The following is a 24069-nucleotide window of genomic DNA, read 5'->3' as shown; positions in this document are numbered from 1 at the left end:
TAATTCCCATATGACAACAGCTCAATCAATAAATTGTATACAATAATTTATTAAGTTGTATCTTAGTATCTGTGGCTGTCACAGGCGGGCCAATATTAAGCCATTTGGCCCAAATAAAATGGTTGGATGGCTTACCTGTCTACCTACCTACCCGGCTACTTGCGAGCATGAGTGCATCTGCCCGTGCACTCATCGTTGTTACCGGAGTCTTCCAGACGGCCCGTCAAACCGATTGCTTAAGCTAGCGAGCGCTAGTGGCTGGCTAGTTTTGGGGGAGTGGCTTTGGAGGGAGGCCTGAAGGGAGGGGAGCGATCTTTCAAAATGGAGCTAACTCTGGCTGTTTTTCCAAAGATGCCTACCCTAGATTTAAGTTATTATTTTGGTGCTCTATAAATCTGTATGATCCTCGTTTGTATGATTAAGCCTTGTCCCCCTCATATGATATAGAATAAGACAGTGAAGAATGAATCGGTAGGCTCTAACAGTGCAGCAATGTTTATAACCAATAACATTGATGATTTTTTTCTGAATGCTACAATGTTGTAATGGCATAAACAAACAACAAGGACGCTATGGAGTAAGAGAGAGACTTTTATATCACAATATCCTCATGAATCCAAATACCTTTATAAACAGTCAGACTCAAGGACAATTGATATGGTCAATTGGATGGTATAAGACTAAAACCTTTTTTTTTTCAACTATTTCCTTATTATAATTCATAATCATGAATGTCAAATGGGCATAATTTCCCACCGCTATAAATACACAGGGTAGGATCTGTACAAATTATTCTCCCACTATATTGATATATTACATGTATATATAATTTATATAAAAAAATATGAAAAGTACATTCAACACTCTCATCTGTTAAACGTATAAATAACACGATAGTTACACACACAGAAATCCATTACCTTTACAAGAGTAAGTAAAGAGTACAAGAGATGAATGAGATAATAATAAAGTTAAAGCCATATAGAGAAAAATATATAGATACATATATAAATGGATATACATTCCAATGTAGGCCTACTGCATTAAGGACTGAAATATATGTTACAAAAAGCATGTAAGTTGGCTGTTGCATATTTCATACAATCTATAGATGCATCACAAAATAACGTCGACATACATAGAGCTGTACCCTGAGCTATAGGCCTACAAACCCTGAGCAAAATGTATTCGGCATATTTTCTACAATTTTATATAATATAAAAACACTAATACTGATCCCTTCATTAAGTTCCACAATACATTGAAAACAACATTAAATATGATACAATATATATAAATCAACTTATTTAGCTATAAAATAACTAAATTACAATTATATATTGGATATGGCAGCCTACTATTATGTGGCAATTGAACACTGTAGTAACTTTGAAGGTATTCCATGCATGATGACTAAAATATATAGGCAAGCGTTTAAGAACGGAATGGTGATCTCTGAAAGGCTTATCGTTACATTGGGCACCACCCAGTGGTGAAAACTGGAAACTACATACGATGCAGTACAATTAATCCAAAATTATACGTAAACAAAACTGGCAAACCATATCAATTGGGGTCGAAATGTAATCATATACCGGGCAAATGTTGTACTTTGAATTATATTCACCTCACATAGGCTAGATCATCGGTGCCTGGTTTTCCCTGCCTTGGTAAGTTTGTCCCTTCCAGCTTTCCCTCTGGTGATGCTGGGCTGTCTGCTGTTGTTCTTGTTGAAAAGGTTCTTCAAAGAGTTGCTCATGTAGAAGGGCCGGGCTGCAGAACCGTCGTTTGTTTCGAGGTCCACCACTAGAGTGCACCAGAGTAACAAATAAGACATTTAGTTAGACCCTCTCATTCCGTCTCCCTCTCTCATCCTCCCTTTCTCTCTCGGTCTCTCCACACATTATGAACACACATATGAGTAATTCGATCTGAACAATCAGGAAAATAAACATTTCACCATTTTTATTTATTATAAAAGATTATTCACATTTCATTGGATTGCATTGATACAAAATAATTATCCTATACAAAAAGAACACAGATTGAGCCTCAAACTGATCTGAACCATTCAATAGAAAATATTTTACCAAAGATGGCTTCAACATCCTTTTATAAACTTTATCACAAAGGTCCTAGGAGTCGGATCAAAGCCACAGAATAACAGGGATATTTCTTTCTTTTTCCATAAGCTATAGGCACATAAACTACATGGACTGCATTCAGATTTCACAAATGCCTCTACTCAGTTCATACCTTTAGTAAAAGTGTAGAAAGCCTAGGAAGTCCAATCAACCCACAAAATATCCTTGTTTCCTCAGGCGAGAGAAAACATTACTGTGATTCAAATCTCATCCTTCATTCTTCTGATCAACCTTTACTTTGAATTGATTAAAGATAAGTTAAATACGTTGGCCTTTCTGCGGAATTGCACGTCATCTTTTAATTGGAGTCTGTTTGCATTAGTGTATCAAACAGTAATAACAAACCAAGGGTCATCCACAAACACAGCCATTTAAAATATTCATGCTATTCACAAGACCCCATAATACGGTTCTCAGGCCACACGTCGTAGTGTCTACAAGACAGAGGTGTACGTAAATGCAAGCGCCACAAGAGGGCGCCCTTTCTTAATATAATTTCGGCCCGCCTACGCAAGTAACCCATGTTCGTGTGTATTCGCCCGCGAGTAGTCTGTAGTGTCTGTACTGTACATTGTCTGTTTGTGTTCGGGTCATGCTCTGCATACACTTCCTGTGAGCAGGGGTTGTGTCCTCTCCTTAAGGCTAGGGGGCAGAGCGCACAGGAGAGAGAGAGACCCAGCTGCAGGCTGGACAGAAGGCAAGTTCACAGAAGAAGAAGAAGAAGAAGAAGAAGAAGAAGAAGAAGAAGAAGAAGAAGAAGAAGAAGAAGAAGAAGAAGAAGAAGAAGATGAGTTGGTGCAAGATAAATGGAAGAGAGTAGAGATTTTTAAATGCCCAGGCATGCCCCTTCTCCGCAAAGAGGCCAAAAAAGACGCATAGATGAGCTGTGCCCGTGTTCAGCTTGAGCAAATCCAAGTCGGGTCAAACCAGTTCAATCCGGACCAGCCCAGGCCCTAGCAGGGTCAGATGAGTCTACTTTTAATCCATACAGTACTTGAGCAAAATAAATGTCCATGGAACCTGCCCCCCCCCCCCCCCCCCCCACTCTAGCCACATGGGGACACAGGAAGTGGCGGTCTTAGGAGCTGGTGCAGAGCTTGGCCGCCTGCTCCCCGTTGTGGAGGACCTTGTGCAGGCTGGGGGACATGTAGTACGGCCTGGCCGACGAGCCGTCGTTCCTCTCCAAGTCTTCACCTGGGCCAGCGTACACAACATAACCACCACCACCCGCACCGCCACCGCCACCGCGCGGTGGCCAAAGGACAGAAGCAGGAGAAGGGGGTGCCGAGGGGAAAAGGAAAGGAGAAGACACAAGCAGTAGCGTTAGAGAGGGATTCACCGTTGGTTAGCCCCAGGTAGGAGGAACAGAAAGTTAACAGAATGACAGCCCGCCGGCCAGACCGTCCGTACAAGACGGTTCTCAGTGGGTTTGTTATTCATTGAAAGTCAGATCGAAAGAGAATTAAAAAATGAGAGGAATCAGAATACCAGTTGCAGCGTATGCGGAAAACATGCAGGGCATTGTTGAATTGGTTTGAATAGTGTGTCATCATCGAAAGTTCAGACTTACAGAAGCAGAGGAACAGCGTGTCCACACACATTGCGTAGACGTTGAAGAAGCCATGGGCTACCAGGTACGAACCAAATATCACAGTCTGGGGAAATAAAAGGCTCAGAGTGGATATCTTTTCATACCAACTGACATTCTTAACCACTGCGTTTTGTATTTGACTAAATTCTAATACAGTACAATTCCATTTCTTACCAGCAGAGGGACCCAGTAATAATTAAGAGACGGCACCTCCTCTTGAATGACTGGTATTTTACGGGTAAAGAAGAAAAATGCCAGAACACCTAAGGAAAGGAAACATTTTAAGGCTAATGTAAAAATTCTCATTGACACACCCCTTCACTTTAAATCACGCACCAACAATAGGAAAAAAACACTCACCAACACTCCCTGAAATAAGCAGTTTGCCCAAGAAGAGCAAGAAGTCTGTCACCTTGTCGAGAACCGCCACCCTGCAGAGGACACCACCGAAGAAGAAGCCAAGTGGAGCCAGACGCCAGAGGACAGAAGAAGAGCGCCAATCAAACAGACAGAAGGGACTCACAGATGGATGAAGACACACAGGCACACACCCACACCCACACACACATGGACACATTCACACACCCACACCCACGCACACATGGACACATGCACACACTCACACCCACACACACATGGACACATGCACACACACACACCCACGCACACATGGACACATGCACACACCAGGCGATGGTGGGGGTGTATCTTTAAAAATAAACACACTAATGCAGTTCATCCTCTTTTAATTAGACTTCTTTGGCTTAATTATTGCTTGTTATTTGTTTCAAAGCTTTTATAGCTGGGGACATTTGAAGGAGGGATTCTTGTCGGTTTATGTGCACAAAGGAAAAAGGGCCGCTGTGCTTGAAGCTCACCGGTGTGTTATTAATGGTGGTTCTGCGTTATACAGTGGAACATGTGAAGGAACATACAAAATCATCATCACCTCACAACGTTCCTCATCAACAGGAAGAAGGCGTCTTTGGCCGATGTGCAGAAGTTCTTCCCGTATATCGCTATCTATCGCCGAGAGAGAAATGAGCACCACACATAGAACACATTTACTTCCTGTGGAAAACGTGATGTCACGGAGAGCCAGAACATCAGTGTGTTAGCCCTGCACTGAGTCACCTCAACTGCAGTGTTCCCCGGAACAAAAGTAAGTCACCCACCAACCGTGATTCAATTAACTCTTGGATTAATTATATGAATCGGTTTTTTAACCAAAGGGATGGCTGTGGTGAAACGGATTGCACACTGCAGGTTGAAATGTATTAATACTGATTATATCCTTCCGTTACATTACCATGATGTACGCGTTCCTGTTCATAAACTTGATGAAACGCTCCAGGCACCAAAGGCAGCATTTCAGGCAACAGAGCATGAATCGGGTAAATGCATTATGGGAACCTGAGGTAAAAAAAAACCATCATCATCATCATCATCATTACCTTCTCATTTTCAAACATTCCACTATGTTTACTAAATATATACAGTATATGTTTTTTTTAACCATTAATACACAACCGCTACATTTGCTTAGCTGTACAAAGGCACTGAAGGGTAAGTCTTGATGGAAGACATCATACTGTACCTTTAAGTTTATGGTCAAGGTACTCCAGCCCGATTCTGAACATCTGCACCACAGCCAGTATCAATGCACCAAAGGCCAAGGAACCTGTATGGTACCTGAAAAGAAGCAATAACATTAATTGAATAATACAGCATTTGAATGTGATGAATTACGAACTCTACTTCTATGGGATTAACCGAAACCATGCAATCACAAACCAGCCTTGTGAACGCAAAAACCACTGTGTGTCTGTAGTCCTAATTCCTCTTTGTACTGTTTCTAACCGAGGTGTGGGGCTGTAAAGTAAATAGGGTGTTCGACTACAAGGCCAAAAGATACTGGGTTCGATCCCCAACGTCAAGACACATCAAGGTAAAATACAGACATTGGGGGATTCTGTAGGCATCCAAGGGCAAATGCCTAATCCCCCTTCCTGGTCCTTCGAACCTGAACTCCCTGCAGGTCCCTCATCATTAGAGTAAACTACAAAGTAAATTAAGGTAGACAGGTTGGAGGGCTATGTGCTAGTTTTGATTAAGTGAATCAGTTAGTGCGAAGGTGCTCTTTGGTATACAAAAACATAGTTTCTAAAAAGATGGGCTGACCATGGCACTCTTCTTAAAGTTAAAAAAGCTTTAATAAATAGGCTCATTCATATTGGAATACTTTGCGAAAAGTACAAAGTAAAGTCCTTGTTTCAATCTGCCTTTCGCTCACACAGAATCAGAATCACAAAGAGTTTTATTGCCATGTAAACCTTCACATGCAAGGCATTTTCTGTCGTTTATCGGAGCAGGAAGCAACCAGCAGTATCTTTATGTGTATCTCTGTATGCATGTGTATGTACAGTTTGTGTGTGTATGTGCATATGTATGTGTGCGTGTGTGTATGTGCAGTATGTGTGTGTATATGTGCTTGTATGTGTATGTTTATGTGTATGCATGTGAGTGTATGGGTGCGTGCGTCACCTGATGGCCCTGCCAAAGGAGGAGAAGAGCGGGAAGGGGGGGATGTCCTGGGGCTTCTTCAGGGCCCAGTAGTAGGAGGCGAAGGCCCCAGCCAGCGTGCACTGGCCCAGGGCGATGGTGAAGTTGACCAGCCACAGGAACAGGAAGAGGTTGCAGAGCTGCAGCAGCAGGATGTAGCGGTGGTACAGGCTCTCCCCCCCATAGAAGGCGAACGCACACTGGGAGCCCTGGCAGGCGGCGGGGAGGCTGCTCTGGCTGAAGGTCTGGAGGGAGACACCAGACAGGGAACAGAGAGAGAGAGAGTTGGGAGGAAGCTTGGCAGCCGGTCATATGGAGGCGGTGCAGTGAGGTACACTGCAGGGTCAGTGATGGTCACTTCCTAATAAAAGACCTGTTGAATGACATTATTCTGTATTTGTGAGTGTAGTCACATCATTTGTGAATCTAACGCAATTTACATGAGAGCCACTGAGCAGCGCAGTGAGGTGCACAGGGGAGCAAGCTAGATAACTCAATAAGCCTCTTCGTCAAACAAGTGTCCCTAGCTTAAATATAGGATAATATATATCTCCGATCCAACACACACACATGTGTATATAAATATAGCACATGAATCATTATTTATCGCCAGTTCCTGCGAGAAATGAGAAGAATCCTAGTCACAAGAAGCTGTTGCTACGCAGGAACATGAAACCATTCGAATTTGATTTGCTGAACCATAATACTGAGCATGGCAAAGAGCCCACGGGAAATGCTCTGGATGTAATCAAATAAAACATCAATCCATCCAATATGTAATGCTGGCATACGGAATGATCCACTGGAATATTCCACTGGAATGTTCCACTGGAATATTCCACTCATGATCAGCTCGATAGAGATAGAGATATTATTCCCCTCACCTCTGGGTCACATGTCTGGTTGGCGTAGACGCATTTGGACTGCGTGGACATGACCTTGTAGACAGCATCGCCCGACGATGACAAGAAGCTAGGGTTCAAGAGTCAAGGACGAAACCCTAAACCGCCAATGAAAGATACCCCAGCCTTAACACAGAAAATAACCTTTATGAAAGACACCCCGATCTTAACAAAGAAAACACACCCATGAAGGAAGAGTCTTAACAAAGAAAGCAGTCAACCACAACAACCATTGTGTGTCAATTGTGGACAGCTATAAACCACAATACCCCAAATTCCCTACAGGGGGTGCTGTCCGTACACCTTGGTGGTCCGGTTTTTAAGTTGCTCTTGAAACTATTTCAATGATACCATGACCTCTATCCGTTTTCTGTTCTTCAACTAACACGATCGTAAAGATATTAATACATTCTGAGTCCATCATAGCTACTTCGCAATAACAGAAACATACAGAAGATGGTTGGTTGGATGGTTTCTGCATGTGAACCTGTTTAAAGTCAGAAGGATACACAGCAGTCATGGCCCAGTAGGCTATGCAGATCGCCAGAAGAAAAAATGTGATTATTGGGTAGAAAAGGGTGGACATGATGTAGCCGATAGCCCTAGAATCAAAAGACACAAAAAGTTTAGACACATTTTCCATCTCTGTAGATAAGCACTTGGTGTGTGTGTGTGTGTGTTACTTACCTGCTTCCCTCTTTTAAAAGTGCAATAGCGATGCGTATTCTGTTCCTCAGGAATATCAGGATGATGATAATGATGGCCTCGATAACAGAGAGAGAGATCACTGCAAATTAAATAAAGATAAATGTCATTACGTGGAAAATATGCGGACACTGCCACTACTGACCTGAAAGCAGGGACAAAGTGTGCTAACCATTACCATGTTTTTGATAGCTTTCCAGCATTACATTTGTAGATGGATGAAGATAAGTTTGTAATAAAACAATACAAGTATCGACATTTCCCACGAGTAATTAGTACATTTTCTACAGTCCAAGGTGTCCTACTAACAAGAATACTCGAGGCAGTACTGGAATACAAAAGCATTCATCGTCGATTAGACCTTCTCTACCAGCACAGCCTCCACACTGTAAACTGTGTTTACACTATCCGGTGTGTGTGTGTGTTATTCCATTATTCAACAAAAACAACGTTAGCCGATTGGTCAACAGCCACATACTGAAGACGAGCCAGGTCTGGCTGAGCTGCAGGTAAATGCTGAAGTCTGCCTGGAAACCGATCTGGGAGAGGGTGACATCAGCGTCAGAGTTCCCTCGCAACGAGCTGAACTCCCAGTAACAGTGCCAGATACCTGTGGGGGGGGGGGGGGAGGAAGGTGAGAAATGGGAGGAGGAGATTAACAGCTAGAACAAAAAAAACACATGGTAGAGAGAGAGAGCAAGAGTGAGATGGAGCGAGCGAGCGAGAGAGAGAGAGAGAGAGAGAAAAGAGAGAGAGAAAAGAGAGAGAGATGGAGGAAAAGTGAGAGAAGGAGAGAGAGAGGGAGAGAGCGAGATGGAGAGAGAGAAAGCTGGAGAGACAGAGAGAGTTGGAGGGAGAGAGAGAGCTGGAGGGAGGTTCTTGTTGAAAAAGTTGTTGCTGACATCACCCACACATTTCTATATTTAGCAACGCCCACCCCCCCCAGCCCCCCCTACACCAAACCCCCTCTCTCCTTATCGAGTACATGCAGTGGGTAGTCCTCTCACAGCCGGGAACTATGGGTAATACGGCACTCACCGTAACCCAGAGCGGTGAGGACCCCGAAGATAACCAGCCACAGAAGCACGCCTGCGGTGAACCGCAGCAGCAGGATGAAGAGAAGGCTAACCACCATGGTGATCACCAGCCCACTGAAACCACACACACACACACACACACACACACACACACGCACACACACACACACGCACACACACACACACACACACACACACACACACACACACACACACACACACACACACACACACACACACACACACACACACACACACACACACACGCCTCTGTTATCAGTACAAACCCTGAGGTTACTCACGTCACACCAGTGGTTAAAACACATAGCATAACAACATAATAAGAAAGTTAGAATAAAAATGAAAAGAACATACATTTAAACACAACATGTGCTCTCAGTGATTCTGACATGGCTCATTGCTCATTTTGTTTTTCCCAAAGGCTTTCAAAAGCAATTTTTCCTAAAGCAAAGCAGAGAGTGTGTTTTCCCAGCATGTCCTGTACTCACATGAGGATCCAGTACCAGGAACTGGCATAATCCTCAAAGATCTTCATGCCAACCTCTTTGGCATCCAGCAGACTAGCGATACCACTGTGAAGGATTGGAGTTAAGAGAGAAGGAACGATAGAGAGAGACAGAGAGTGAGAGAGAGAGAGAGAGAGAGAGAGAGAGAGAGAGAGAGAGAGAGAGAAAGGGACAGAGACAGAAAGAGACAGAGACAGAGAGACAGATGGACAGAGAGAGACAGAGAGACAGAGAGAGAGGGAGACACAGAGAGAGAGAGAGATAGAGAGAAAGAGAGAGATAGAGGGAGAAAGAAAGAGAAGGAGAGAAGGGATGAGGAGGACATAATGAATTTCACATGAACAAAGTCACAGACGTTGACATTTAAAAAGGGTTTGTTGGCATTGAGCAGAGCAGTAGCCTTATGCTAAAACACTGTGACACATTTTTATTTATCTTTGCTCTTTAGGCACATGACAAAGCAAAGATAATAAAACGAAAGAAAATAAGCTTACAACGGTTTTTGATATCGTGGGCCACCAGACCTGGAGGCTGGCTGTGTGAGTGGAGTTCAATATGGCTTACAAGGGACTGCAAGTTGTAAAACGACCCCAGATAATCAGTCACAGTAGGGCAGCGTTATTATTAAAGCTCCAGCAAGCGGTACCGGACGGGTGTTACACACGGTGAGGGAGGGAGCACTCTCCATACATACCACCCCACAGACAGCCCTGGCCACCCCCCTCCAGCCAGCCCAACACATTGTAAAGAGATTTCAGTTCATAAAGAAATCCCCTGACTCGACACCAGGGGGGGCCCTTTCGCCTCGTTGCAGTGTAGCTGAGGAATGAGATGCTGCAAGGAGGATTACATTTTTCTGTCTGACAATTGTGTTAGGGCTGAAATCGTTTTTTTTCTTTTCCCCTGTGACGGTTGAAAAAGAGAAGGAGATTTCGTGATGGAACAGCAGACCCCGGTGGGGAGTTAGTCGGTAGGCTTCGGGGGCACAGGAAAAAAGCATTGTTTTAATATATTCTCCTACCCTGAGACAGTGGTCCAGATGTCCCTGGGAGAAATGGGGGGGGGGGGGGGGGGGGGAGGGGGTGTGGAAGACTTTGAAACATTTTGTTTTATTACACAAGCACTTTCTTTTGCAGCATGAGGGTTGAATTGAATGAATTACATCTTGGCGCCTCAGTGAACGAACTCTGTTGGGACAGTCTCTAGCATCGTGTCACTCTCCCACCCCGCAGCTCCTGGCTCGACCACACCGACGCTTTGCTTACTTTGCGGCGTCCCGGAGGTCGGCGACGCTCCTGGTCACGCCGTCGCCGTCTTGGAAGCTCCCCGCTGGTTGCGGACCGTTAAGGTGCCGTTCCTCGTGATGAAGTCAGGGAAGCACCGCTGGAGGACTGGAGACACAGGAAGTCAACTCCACAACGTCAGCCCACAAACACAGGTACCCCCCCCCCCCCCCCCCCCCCCAGGGTGTCCCTCCGCCCCCCCCCAGGGTGTCCCTCCGCCCACCCCCCAGGGTGTCCCCCCCCCCATACCCCAGGGTGTCCCCCCCCCATACCCCAGGGTGTCCCCCCCCATACCCCAGGGTGTCCCCCCCCCCATACCCCAGGGTGTCCCCCCCCCCCATACCCCAGGGTGTCCCCCCCCATACCCCAGGGCGTCCCTCTCCCCAGCCCCAGGGCGTCCCTCTCCCCAGCCCCAGGGTGTCCCTCTCCCCAGCCCCAGGGCGTCCCTCTCCCCAGCCCCAGGGTGTCCCTCTCCCCATACCCCAGGGCGTCCCTCTCCCCAGCCCCAGGGCGTCCCTCTCCCCAGCCCCAGGGTGTCCCTCCCAGAGGTGTCTGCCCAGCCCCGGTGGTGTCCCACTACAGCCGGGGAGAGTCACTTACATGGTCTGCTGGGGACGATCATAGACGGACAGTCTTCGTCTCGCAGCACCTGATCCACGGGCTAAACACAGACAAGAGGGAGGCGGCGGAGGTGTGAGAGGCCTGGTCGTCAGGGTCTGAGACTGCAACCAGCAAAGGACAAACTGTGCCGGTTCAACCAAGTGCGTACCACAAGCTACCCTCTGTATATATTATTTATTTTTTCTTTTATTTCTATGTGCTGTTGAACTTTGTGTTGTGCTGTCTTGCTCTGTGTGTGCTGATGACACTGTAAAGCCACCTTGGGTATGAGAAAGGTGCTATATAAAATAACAACACAGTCTCCACTCGTCAAAAACTGACACTTGGTCAGGGGCTTTTGGCGTTATCGGCTGACGCAAAGGGTGTCCTTGTGCGTCTTAATTCGATGCAGGGGTTTTCAACTCGTTACAATGTAATCCCTCCACGGCCATCTCTGACGCCCAGGGAAAGCGCAGTATTAACCAGATGGCTTCACATAGAGACGTCTTTGAGCATTCATCCCATTGGCTAACGGAGGACGTGAAACCACAAGTATTCTCCTCACTGTCCGTTTTTTACGTTGATTTTACAGTGAAATCTGCGACATTTCTCAACACAACTACACCAACGTGTCCTTGTTAATTACACAACATGTATGGGTTAAGGCTATGGACATCAGTTGTCGTGTTTTGTATATAATATTATAACTAGATAATTGTATATTTATATATATTAGATATATTTTAATATTTATTAATTCAATATTAAACCAATGCATTTCATTTGGGAGATTACTTTCGACTTTCAAGATTACTTTCGTCGGGCTGCGCAGGATTCATCAAAACAACAATCAGATTTATCTGAAATAAATAAATAAATAAATACACATACTTATTTATATATATTATATTTTATTTATTTATTATATACGGAGACCACCAGACCTCCTCAAAGCAATGAAAATGGTCATAGCATTTCCGAGAGGATGGTGGTCTGATACAGATCTCGTTATAACAAGAATTTATATTGATGTAACGAGAAAGGATGTAATGATAACACCAAGAAAATAAAGGCTACTTGGTTATAATATTTTTAATATAATTCACTTATAAAGCATATAACGAGACAACGAGACGATCTGAATTTGAACCGAATTCGGCCTATAACCTTATACATATACCAACACGTTGGTGTAGTTGTGTTGAGAAATGTCACAGATTTCACTGTAAAATCAACGTAAAAACGGACAGTGAGGAGAATGCTTGTGGTTTCACGTCCTCCGTTAGCCAATGGGACACACAAGGACACCCTTTGCGTGTGAGACGGTGTTGACGGTGTTGAAAATAAACATATTATTATTATTATCATTATAACCACCAACCACTACCCTGGAAATCCAGAGTTCCCCGATCACATCGGTGTATCTGATATAGGTGGGCCAAAAGCGGTGCTGTTTTACCGACCGGATACGGCAAGAGTCTTATCTATTTGTAAGCTCTGCTGGTCTAGATACGTCACCCCTTGTGTTCTTCTGATTGCTCGTAGTGTTATCCAATTGCGTGCAGTGATATTTTCAAATGCATGCTCGGTGCCACCCCTCGAGTTGGGCCATTTCCATCACTGGTTGCCAGACCCTACAGCTCTCTAGATGCGGGTCTGGATTTCGAGGCTAACCAACCACCACATTGTCCAGCTCAAGGGGCATGAGGTTAGCCTGATGCATCAGCCGCTTACTTCATTACATTTCATATAGCGTCTGAACACGAGCCGTAGAGATTCGTTTGCTTCCGGGAGGCGGTTGCTTCCGTTTGCTTCGACTAATCGCTGCTGCTTGGCGGTGACGTATGCTATGCGTTTATTTATTTCCGTTTATTATGTCCTGGTCATCACTAACGCCAAGCTGGCCTGCTGTTACACCCAGTATCCCTGCCTCCTTAATCTGGTCTTCTATCAGGGCAAGCAGGGGGGACACAACGATGACAATAGGGTTAGCATTAGCGTTTGGCTTGCATAATGTCTTCGCCACTAACGGGGCCAGCTGGTAAATTAAACTTTTCCCAAACCCGGTAGGAAGAAGTCCAAAAACGTCTTTGCCCTCCAAAAAATTCGTCAAACATGCTTCTTGTTCTGGCTTTAAGTCTTCAATATCCGGAATAGTTTCAAGCACAGAGCGTATAGCTTCGCCGACATCCATCTCGTCAACTGTTTACCGCAGCTTGGGAACTACACCGGTATTTCAGTTTGGGCGCTTCAGTTCGACGTCATCGCCCGTCATCGCCACATCTGCTCGCTGATTGGTCCGTCCGCTCTGGCGGACGGAGCAAACCGAAACGCATTGCTAGTTCCCTGACTATATGGTTGAGGCAAATTAAATTTGCCGGAACCAGTAGGCGGCGCTAGCCTGGCTAGCATGAGGTGTGACAGGGGCGGCAAATACATCAAATCAGATCAATGAATCAGTAGAATGAATGTGTCAGTTGAAACGGCCTGACAGCTTTGGCTGACTCACACACACACACACACACACACAACCTGTGTGTTCTCACACTTTCCTAAAAAACACGGCTGACAAACAAACGCCAACGTCACGGCTGTAGAAGGGCCCGTAACTGTGAATTGAATCAGCGACCACTTCCTGACGGATATTAACTAAAACACCCTTTCAAATCCATTCACATCCCAGCTGAGAGTAGAACTAAGTGTTAGTTTTACGTTTGACGTCTTCTTGTTGAACCACGTTGATGGTGAAAGGTATTTATGAAGGCCTGCAGGTGGCGCTGTGGGCAACCCCTCACCTTGTCAGGATTGTCGAAGCCTGGCCTGCAGAACTGCTTGTAGTATTCCCAGTTTTCGTAGTTGCGTTTCATCTCTCGGTACGTGGCAAATCTGTCGGGGCACTTTGAAACACAGAGCTGGGAGACGGAAAAATACAAAAAGCAAACACAAAGGTCAGCAACTATCCAGCAACAACAGGATTCCAACAAGCTCTCCCGAAAGGTGAGCAGAAGGGTAAGAGGAGCTGTCCCGACGGGAGCTGCTGTAGGTTCTCTCACCTGCGTGGTGGGGCACTGGAGGTTGATGAGGACAGAAGGGCTGGCACACCGCAGGATGTTGAAGTAGAATAATATGGCTTTGTTTCTGTCCAGGCACAGGGAGGGAAGGCATGACCAAGCAGAGATGGATGGAATAATTAGAAGCTGCTCTTAAAAAACCGCCTACTCTGAGGGAAACTCAGAAGCAACCCTTTGATGCATGAAATATATTCATGCATTCTTCTTATTCTCTTTGTCATTGGCATCAAACGGCGCAGTGGAGAGCTTCCAAACAGCACTGGGTGAAATGCACGGCTCTGCCTTTAAAAACACTTCTCAGAACTCACGCATTGTTGGTCCCCTGCTGACCGCAGAACTGTCCGTGGCTGTCGGTTGGGAAGACCACCTTCCTCGGGTCTCCATGGATCCAGGCTGGAAACCGACACATTCATCTCAATCCACATAGCCAGGGATCTTAACTCAATATCAATATCATCTTTAATACAAATCCACACTCGGGACAGGCCGTATCTTGGAAAAAGTAAACTAGGGCAAACAATAGTTGTTGTTTTTTCTTATGGTAAAGTGAGTCTATTTGAGAATGTAATTCATTCTCTGCAGCACTCTGCAGGTACAGTCGGTACAGTGTACAGTCCACACAATTGGCAATTGGCAAGCCATTGACGTACGTCCACTCTATTCAAAACCAGGGTTCGACCAGTCCAAAAGCTGTATCTGTGTTGTCCAACACAAGTTGGTGCATACAAACTGCCCCGGCTACGAAGTTTTGGTTGAGGTGGCTGATTTACATTCTTTGCATAGACAATGTCAACAATTAACCTGGGGTCTTTATCCTTTAAACCGCTCCAATCCTTTAAAGCTGCTGTATAGAAAATTATTCAAGAGCTATCTCTGCCCTGTTTGGTTCAGGGAATCCAGTTTGACTGTCAATCACAGGTGTGTGAACTGCAAAACTTGGTGGAGAACCAGAGGGAGGGAGGGAGCAGAGAGGGGATGTAGACGTTTAGCCGTGTAGACGTTTGTTTGGTTTCAAAATCGCGGCGGAGCTATGACGGGTGTGACATACTGTGTGTGGCTGCATTGTGATTGGGAGAATAGTGAGGACAACTAGGAGGTTGTGTTAATCCAACTCCATTTGCAGAGCGGTACCCTGGGCAGCAGTCCTCTGCGCAACTCTGACATTCAATTACGGAGGAATCCTGGGATTTGTTTGTCTGATTTGTTTGAATAAACCGAACAAGTGCGTGTTAGGACTTTCCACCTCGCCGAGTCAATGAGCTATTGTGCGTGTGGTGCCCCAGAATAGTGGTAATGAAGAGGCCGTCTCTCGACTTCTTTGGTGAATCTCTGAAGATCGAGTAAGAGAAACAATCTAAAGCTCTGCACACACACACACACACACACACACACACACACACACACACACACACACACACACACACACACACAGAACAGAGGAATCATTTCCCTGCTGATCAGGGGCTAGGCTGTCTATTTGAAGACACATCAATAGTCATGCCTGTGGGTTCTTTTTAAAAAAATTGAGAAATTGCAGCCATGCTTCTTCAGAAAAGGCTCCTGGGCTTACCCACTCGATCGGGCTCTCGCAAAACTGAGGAAAGCGTGTGTGTGTGTCTCCCTGTTTGATCTCTGAAGTAAAAGTTGATGAGAGAAAAAGTGAGAGGAAGAGAGAGGAAGTGTCTCAAACTAATTCATGAGATTGCCCTGTTCCTGGTTTAATAGCGGAGAGTGTATTGTGTCGAAATATTCAGATTAATTTTTCCCCAAGGGGTTTTCAGGGAGAAAGGGGCCAATGAAATGCCAGCATCTGATATAAGATAACAGACATGATATAAGGACAGGAAAACAGAGTGAGCCATAGAACTATATATCACCCTTCTTTAAAGGTACTCCCATGTAATAAAATACATTAAGGACATTTCTTAAACTAGCACATTTCACAACTAACACATTCTCACATTCTCTCTGTCCCTGTTTCCTGTTTGAGAGGACGGGTCCCACGTTGTCTGACAGAACATAAGTGTTTTGTCTACATAATGGGCAGTCCTTGAAAGGTTTCAAGGTGCGAAAACACAAGATCATTGTTTTCTCCTACTTCCCCTCTCAAACCATTCCAATAGCTGCAGCTCCCAGTGTCTTATCTGGCACCAGTTACCTTCTTTTATCAGTCGTGGAAACATGATGAAGACGCAGCATATTGCTCTTCCAAAAACAAGCAACACACCCTCAGTGGAGCTTGTCTGTGTGTGTGTGTGTGTGTGTGTGTGTGTGTGTGTGTGTGTGTGTGTGTGTGTGTGACGAAGACAGCGTGCGCGAAAACTCACCCACGCTACCCAGCGCGATGTAGCCGAGGATGCCGATGATGAAGATAACGCAGCACACCACGTCGGTACAGCTCCTGCACGGAAGGGAGTATCTCATCAAATCCAAATCCAGCAGTGAGACTTTGTGGTTGTCGGGCACATGCTCTTGTCCAAGGCGCCTTAAAGGTGACATATCATACCACCGGGTGTGAGTGTGATTAGCCGTTACAAGCCGTCCTGAAAATATGGCTCCTCTGACATCACAAGTGGGCGTGTCCACCTAGCTGTATGCTGGATAGATCAGTCTACCAGCCTACCCAGTGGACTGTAGCAAATGTTGCTCATCTATCCGTCATACATCTAGGTGGACAAGCACGCTTGTGATGTCAGAAGAGGCTGATATTCAAAGCGGCTTGTAACGGCTAGTCACACTCACACCTGGTGGTATAATATGTCACCTTTAAGTGGGATTTTATCTTTTAGATACGTGTCATCTGGCTCAAGGAAGCCGACAAGCAGACCGTGGTTATAAGGGCTTTGGACCCTTCCCCCTTTCGGTTGGGACACCGTTTCCACCACACTCTCCTGTCTCCTGTCAGAATAAGCTCCCCAGCTGCGATTGGTGAAAATGACTACTAAAATGATACTAATAATTACTATAGTTACAAATGCTGATAGGTATAATTAAATTGAGGTTGCATGACTAACACACGGATCAGAGATAAAGACTCCGACAGAGGCTGACCCAATGCTGTGAGCAGCTTTGGTCTGCAGCTGACCTCTATACAGGTTCAATACAATCAGGCTTCCACATGAAAGGAGCTGGCTTAAACACAAATCTGATCAAATACCGTCCAAAGAATGCTCTCATAAGTGGTCTTTTGAATTCAAATGTGTCTACTCCTTTCACACAATACTCCACGAACATTTACTTTTCATGGTCATTTTCCTTTTTGAAGCTGTGAAAAACACAGACATTTTTCTGAAAAACTTTTTGCCATTTAATGCAACAAACCCCAGCCTTCAACATGAATGCACTCCTGAGATCAGTTGGCACACCTGAACCACCTTTTAAACTATTTTTGTGTGTGTGTGTGTGTGTGTGTGTGTGTGTGAGTGAAGAGGTTACTCCCATGAACTCCTCTTTGTGTGTGAAATTCATCTTCAAGGACAGTAACTTGCTGACCAGCTGATATTTGACAATCTTCAAAGGAGCTGCTTGTTCTTGCCGCGGAGATAGAGATCTTTTATCTAAGCAGAACAACCACTAAAGAAACACTTATGTTGACCAATCATCTGCATTTTGGAATGATGCACAAACTGTCCAAACCAATAGAAAGTTTTCACAACGCTATACAGGCATATCTGAAATAGAGATGTTCCGATTCAAATCTTTCCTTCCCGATACCGATTCCGATACCTGAACTTCAGTATCGGCCAAAACCGAGTGCGATTCCAACTTCCGAATTCTCAACTCCGACCATTAACGAACGCACCATAACACCACACGTGTTGGTGTTCTTTGCCTGTGTAGTAAAGTACTAGTGACGTGATGGTATCGGATCGGCGCATAGGCTTGTGTACTCGCTGATACCCGATACTGCATTTCAGGCAGTATCCGAGACATTTCCGATACTGGTAATCGGTATTGGAACAACTCCAAACGTATACAGCCCTGTAAGTCTTTGCACAAGGAGCATTCCTCACAGGCAGAATTCTATTTAAAACGCAGTATTCCACCGTTTCCCCTTCCTGTGTACCGGTGCATGTTTATCTCCGCCTATGTGAGCCTTGACACCTCGGCGGAGTGTGTGCAACGAGGCTGAACATTGAGGCGTATACAATGCATTAGGTTGAAACTGTCCAGAGCTGCTGTTGAATTTACAACCAACACCCCCTCACCGGACTAAACTGTCCCTACAGGGCAAACTGACAGCCAGCCTCCCTCCACCTCACTCGTACCCCCCCCCCCCCCACCCTCCCCCCCTCCCCCAGCATCTCACCCACTGCACACCGGAGGGCGGCTGTCAGCCGGGCCCCCTGATAATCCTCCTCTAAACTTCTCCATGCTATCACTTCTCCTGCTACAAAGCCCCCGGAACAAAGCTTCCGGCTCCATCCGTGTCCGCACTTTCACATTCCCTAAATACTCCCCACCCAAGCAAAAGCGCGGACAGGAATGTGACTGGGTCAGCGCGTCCGAGAGCCCCCCGTCAGGCGGGTCAGGGTGGGGGGTGGGGGGTGGGGAGGGGAGGGGAGAGGACTCCGGACCGTCCACATGATGGGACGTCGTTCCTCAATCGCACGCCTTTGGAGAGAGGCTTGTCCTTGCTTTGTGTGGAGGAGAGCACACACACACACACACACACACAAACAACCACTCGCACACATGCACACACACACACACACACACACACACACACACACACACACACACACACACACACATACACAGGCATACATACACACACAAACACACAAACACAAAAACACACACCCAGGTATACATACACATACAAACACACACACACACACACACACTAACGCATGCACACACACACACACACACACACACACACACACACACACACACACACACACAAACACACACACACACAGACACACACAGACATCCCGACGCCTCATACGCCCGCTGCCGTTCAGCCTCCCAACACCATTTCATAATTAAGCAGCAGATGGTCATGAGAAGACAGAGCCGGTGCTCGTACACACACACACACACACACACACACACACAGACGAACACAAACGCACACATGCAGGCTCGCATGCACACACACACACACACACACACACACACACACACACACACAGACGAACACACCCACAGAACACAATGCGAATGGCGCTTGAATCAGGCATGAAGCTGTTAAAGTACAGATAAAGTCAGACAACAATGCAGTCCTAGAAACACAAACTATTGTTGTGTTGTGTGCGGCAGCGATAAACCCTGGTTGTGTGTTTCAAACACTTGCCTGGAACACATCCTCTTGCCAGAAATACAGCAGCTACTCGACTGTATGTAAGATATGACTTCACAATCAGTGTGGAACCGCAGTCTGAAATGAAGCACAGATGCCCATGGCTCCTACAGTTAATAGATGCACCGTAATGGTTGACAGCACTGACTCGCACTGGCATCCACTGTGTGAATTGGGTTTCGCCGAGTACATTTCTGCGGTGGATTAAGATTGTAATCTAGTCCAAACAGTTCACAATTAGACTCGTCTTTGCCGCTAACGCCTCATTATCTCCAATTTCATTCAGAACAGAGGAATCTCTTTAGACATCCAATTTGTTCTGCAAACCCGAGACATCACTCCTCAACCACTCGTCTGCCCACCTTTCCTGATAATACATGACCTGCTGTCCATCTCGTCTCCACAGATTCCTGCAGCAGTCTCCCTACCTTCAATAAACCACAGCGATAGTACATCCGCCCGAGTGACGAATTGAGTTCCTACTTTTTCTTCACCTTCTTCCGTTCAAAGTAAAGATTGAGGAATTGTGACACATAGACGCGATGCAGACTGTAACTCAAACGGCGGTGAAGCCGCCGCTGTTACTGTGTGTTCACACCGCACTTCGCCCCGCGACACGTTTCAATGTTAAGTGAACGTGTAGACGCGAATCGGGCGAATCTTTTTTTCGCCGATACGCGCGACAAGATTTGATTGACAGCGCGAAATTTTTCCTCGTGAACGGCGAGCGCGTTCACGTGGATTCGCGCCGCGAATAATTCGCCCCGCGAATAAAGTTAAAATATTTCAACTTCTTCGCGGCATTCGCGTTGAAACAGCCAATCAGCGTTCACTCCCTGTGGGTAACGTGGGTGAAGTAACGTAAAACAGCCAATCAGCGTTCACTCCCTGGGTGACGTCACGTAACAGCCAATCAGTTCACTCCCTGGGTGAAGTAACGTAAAACAGCCAATCACCGTTCAACCGTTCAGTGAACCGCAGCTTGGAGGAGAAAGTGATTGTTGCCGTTTGCGACTCCCGCTCTATATCTACATATAATATATAAATATCTATATCATATAATATATACGATATATATAATATCACGGCACAAAGCGGTGTGCGCCTCCGGATTATATTATTAACCCATAAACGACGGGCTCTCCCTCTTCCACAACAGGTACAGACACACATCTCGGCCATGGTTGATGAGAATGGCATGAATGACCGTTGCCAGGCAAAAAAAAAATTCGCCCCGCGAATAATTCGCCCCGCGAATGCACACAAAAATGCACAGCGACAGATTATGATTTGTCGCGCGGCAACATTCGCCTATTCGCGCGAATAGGCGAAATGGGACAAAGTGCGGTGTGAACACACAGTTACAGGAGGAAGAGGGAGATGTCATGACAGTGTTAAAAAGTCCTCCAGTGACTGAATGAAGCACTGCCAATGAAACGCACATTAGTATCGCACCCATTAATAACAGCTGTGTGTGCGTGTGTGTGCGTGTGTGTGTGTTTGTGTGTGCGTGCGTGCCTGCATGCGTGCGTGCGTGCGTGTGTGTTTGTGTGCGTGTGTGTGTTTGTGCGTGTGAGTGTGTATGGGGGACAAGGACATTGTTTTTCGTATCATCATTTCAATTGGAACAAGACAGGAGGGGCTGCCTGGAGTTGCCATGCCAATAGTTGAAAGTCCCCTTTATTTAAATCCTTCGGCAGCCTTCCATCCCAGCAGGAGATGTGGCATGCATGATCTGATTACACCCCAGGGAGAGAGGGGGACAGAGGGGGAGAGAGAGAGAGAGATGTAAGGGATGGACGCCCCTGGGATAACCTCACACTCGGTGTGCTGCTTCTGTACAGTACACTGCAAGGTCCGTCGTTAAGACAAAGTGCAAACACGGCAGCAAGCCGCTAATACAGAGGGGGGGGGGGGGGGGGCGACCCGTCCAAAGCATTCAAAGGTGAGCTCTGAAAAAGAGCTGACGCAGTGAAGGCGAGGGGGGAAGGGAAAAACAAGTGGGCCCGGGCGTTCACAACAAAAAACATAAGAAAAGGCAAGGCAAGGCAAGCACCGTTCTGACTGCAAAAACGGGGCCTCTGGAAAAATACAGAAATAAATACGGGTCCTGACTAATCCATTGTGACCTTTAGTTGACACCATCTCACAAACTGGAGTCTTCCTCCATCATGACTCTGTGCTGCATTGACATCCCTGGCTGGCAGTCATTTTCCTTCAATTTCCGTCATTTTTCTTTGCTCGCGGTACTGGGGTTTGCCGTTCAGGAGAACATGTCAGCAAAACCCGTACGGCTCTGTGGATAAAGAAGGTAACATGTGCAGCAGGGGTAACTCTGCGGGAAATCAAGGTCACTCCGGGTGCGGTTCACAGCGGCCCGGTCGAGGGTGAGATCGCATTAGCGGGAGCATGCATCTCGAGGTGGCGGACGGGCGGGAGGGGGTCTTCTGTGGCGCCTCCGTCGCTGGGACGGGCCGCTCGTCGTCCGGGGAGGAGGAACTCTCGGAGGAGGAAGATAAGAATGACTGAGCAAAAGGAGTTGGCCGACGTGCAATCTATTTTTGCACCGTTCCCCGCCTGTACTCGACTGTACAGCGCGGCCCGGGAGTGCGAGGGGAGTGCCCTCCGATTTACAACTGCCTCATGGCTCATGGAGTGCAGATTTAGAAAGCAATAAAACAGATCATACTGCGATAAAGCAAAGACTTCCACTCAACTCGTCAAACCGCCGCAGTGGTGTTATGTATAGCCCCTGGCTCACGCCCCCCCCCCCCCCACACACTCCTACACACTTAGTTTCAGGGTTTTTCATTTTTTACGACCGCAGCTTCAGCTTCTTCTGACAGGTGTCATCGTTTTATGAGAGCCTCGGAAGTTGGAACCTTTGACACAAGCTCCTCTCTCGCTACGTCCACTGTCGGCCCCGCCTCTGGAGAGCCACTGGATGAAGCACACGCGGCCTCACACCAAAACAACAACAACCACAACAAAAACAACAACAACAGCAACATCAACGAGACAAACCGCTGAGCTGCCGCTGCTCTCCCCAGAACTCATTAGGAAAAAATGTTCCTGTGAACCAGGAACATCAAAGTATGCTGGCCTCCCCATCCCCGCGGTGGGATGGAGAGAGAGAGAGAGAGAGAGAGAGAGAGAGAGAGAGAGAGAGAGAGAGAGAGAGAGATGGTTTGATGAAGGGGGGGGGGGTGTGGGGCAGGGATTAAGACACACTGGAGAGCAGAGGCCTCACTTTATAGTAGCCCGGGAAGATACTGTTAAGCACGGGAAGAGATGAGATACACAACTTACATTACGGTCTAACCACAATGATGATGTCATGTTAGTAGAGAGAGAAGTCAAGGGGAGGGGGTGGGGGGAGGGGGGAGGGAGGGGAGGGGTTGTTACAGCACTACGATTGGGTGTGTGGGTTTTCCGGTCTTAAAGGTGTCATGCATGTGTGATGTTGTTTTCTTTATCAGTTGTTGTCTTCACGGCTAGAATCAGAATCCATGGCAGAATAACCAAAATTATCCCTAAAGCATTAAGCAGTTAATTAGCGCCGCTAAAATGCAGCTTGTAAACATATGTTAACCAAATAGCCAAATTTTGTCAGTGTATTGTATGTGTGTATGTGTGTGTGTGTGTCAGTGGCGGCTGGTGGTTTTTAAAGTGAGGGATTGGTTGCCATTGGCCTGCTTGCGTATGGTGGCATAAGTATGTGAGACTCAAGTTGTTTCAGGGTGTTTTGGTGAACTACAAAATAGCAAGGAGGGATAATTAATTAGTACTACAAGGGCAGAAGGAAAGGATGTAAAGCCAATTAGTCAAATCAGGCCTACTCTTGATTTTTAAAACTAAATTTAAAAATCTGGGCCTATCTTGTGGGCCTATTTTTGCCCTCAATGACTGAAGCTATTGGTTGTAATTTGGCTATGTTTATTTTCAGCTACAGAAAAATGAAGACACAAGTGATGCCATTTAAAATGCATCATGCTCTGAATCATTCACTGACATACTTGCCACAATATTAAACAGAACGGTCAGAGTAACAAACAATTAAAAGAACAACAAGAACATAATTTCACAAATATTGACATGGGCTGTAAGCCTAACATTGTTTGAGGCAAATGTGGATGTTAATGGATGTTTCAGAATGTTGGTCATGGTGTTAAGCCAATTAAGATTGAGGGACTTCATTTATAGATCAAGTCAATCCTCCTCGCTGTTTGTGTTGCAAAGATATCGGTGACCTGGTCATACCAAACAGGATATTTTTAAAGTTTTCAGAATAATGGCGTGTGAAGCTCCACGTTTTCGCCACCCTTTCAGACGGCTTGGT

General features: G+C 46.1%; 1 protein-coding gene across 1 annotated transcript in view; it reads right to left on the bottom strand.

The window, feature by feature from the left end:
- Positions 1–3201: 3201 nt before the first annotated feature.
- Positions 3202–24069, bottom strand: part of slc44a5b (solute carrier family 44 member 5b) — a 37857-nt gene continuing 16989 nt past the window's right edge. Inside the window, 22 exon segments of the mRNA XM_084473023.1 lie at positions 3202–3338; positions 3715–3799; positions 3910–3998; positions 4096–4166; positions 4685–4758; positions 5045–5148; positions 5333–5427; positions 6280–6542; positions 7182–7269; positions 7709–7801; positions 7887–7986; positions 8383–8514; positions 8943–9055; positions 9451–9534; positions 10490–10513; positions 10734–10792; positions 10795–10859; positions 11352–11412; positions 14147–14263; positions 14405–14489; positions 14731–14815; positions 16750–16823. Coding sequence (XP_084329149.1) covers positions 3223–3338; positions 3715–3799; positions 3910–3998; positions 4096–4166; positions 4685–4758; positions 5045–5148; positions 5333–5427; positions 6280–6542; positions 7182–7269; positions 7709–7801; positions 7887–7986; positions 8383–8514; positions 8943–9055; positions 9451–9534; positions 10490–10513; positions 10734–10792; positions 10795–10859; positions 11352–11412; positions 14147–14263; positions 14405–14489; positions 14731–14815; positions 16750–16823 — 2077 coding nt within the window. The 3' untranslated portion in view covers positions 3202–3222.

The sequence above is a fragment of the Micromesistius poutassou genome, assembly GCF_964030765.1.
Source record: "Micromesistius poutassou genome assembly, chromosome: 9".
Taxonomy (NCBI): domain Eukaryota; kingdom Metazoa; phylum Chordata; class Actinopteri; order Gadiformes; family Gadidae; genus Micromesistius; species Micromesistius poutassou.
The sequence above is the reverse complement of the archived record's forward strand: the minus strand, read 5'-3'. Positions and strand labels throughout refer to the sequence as shown.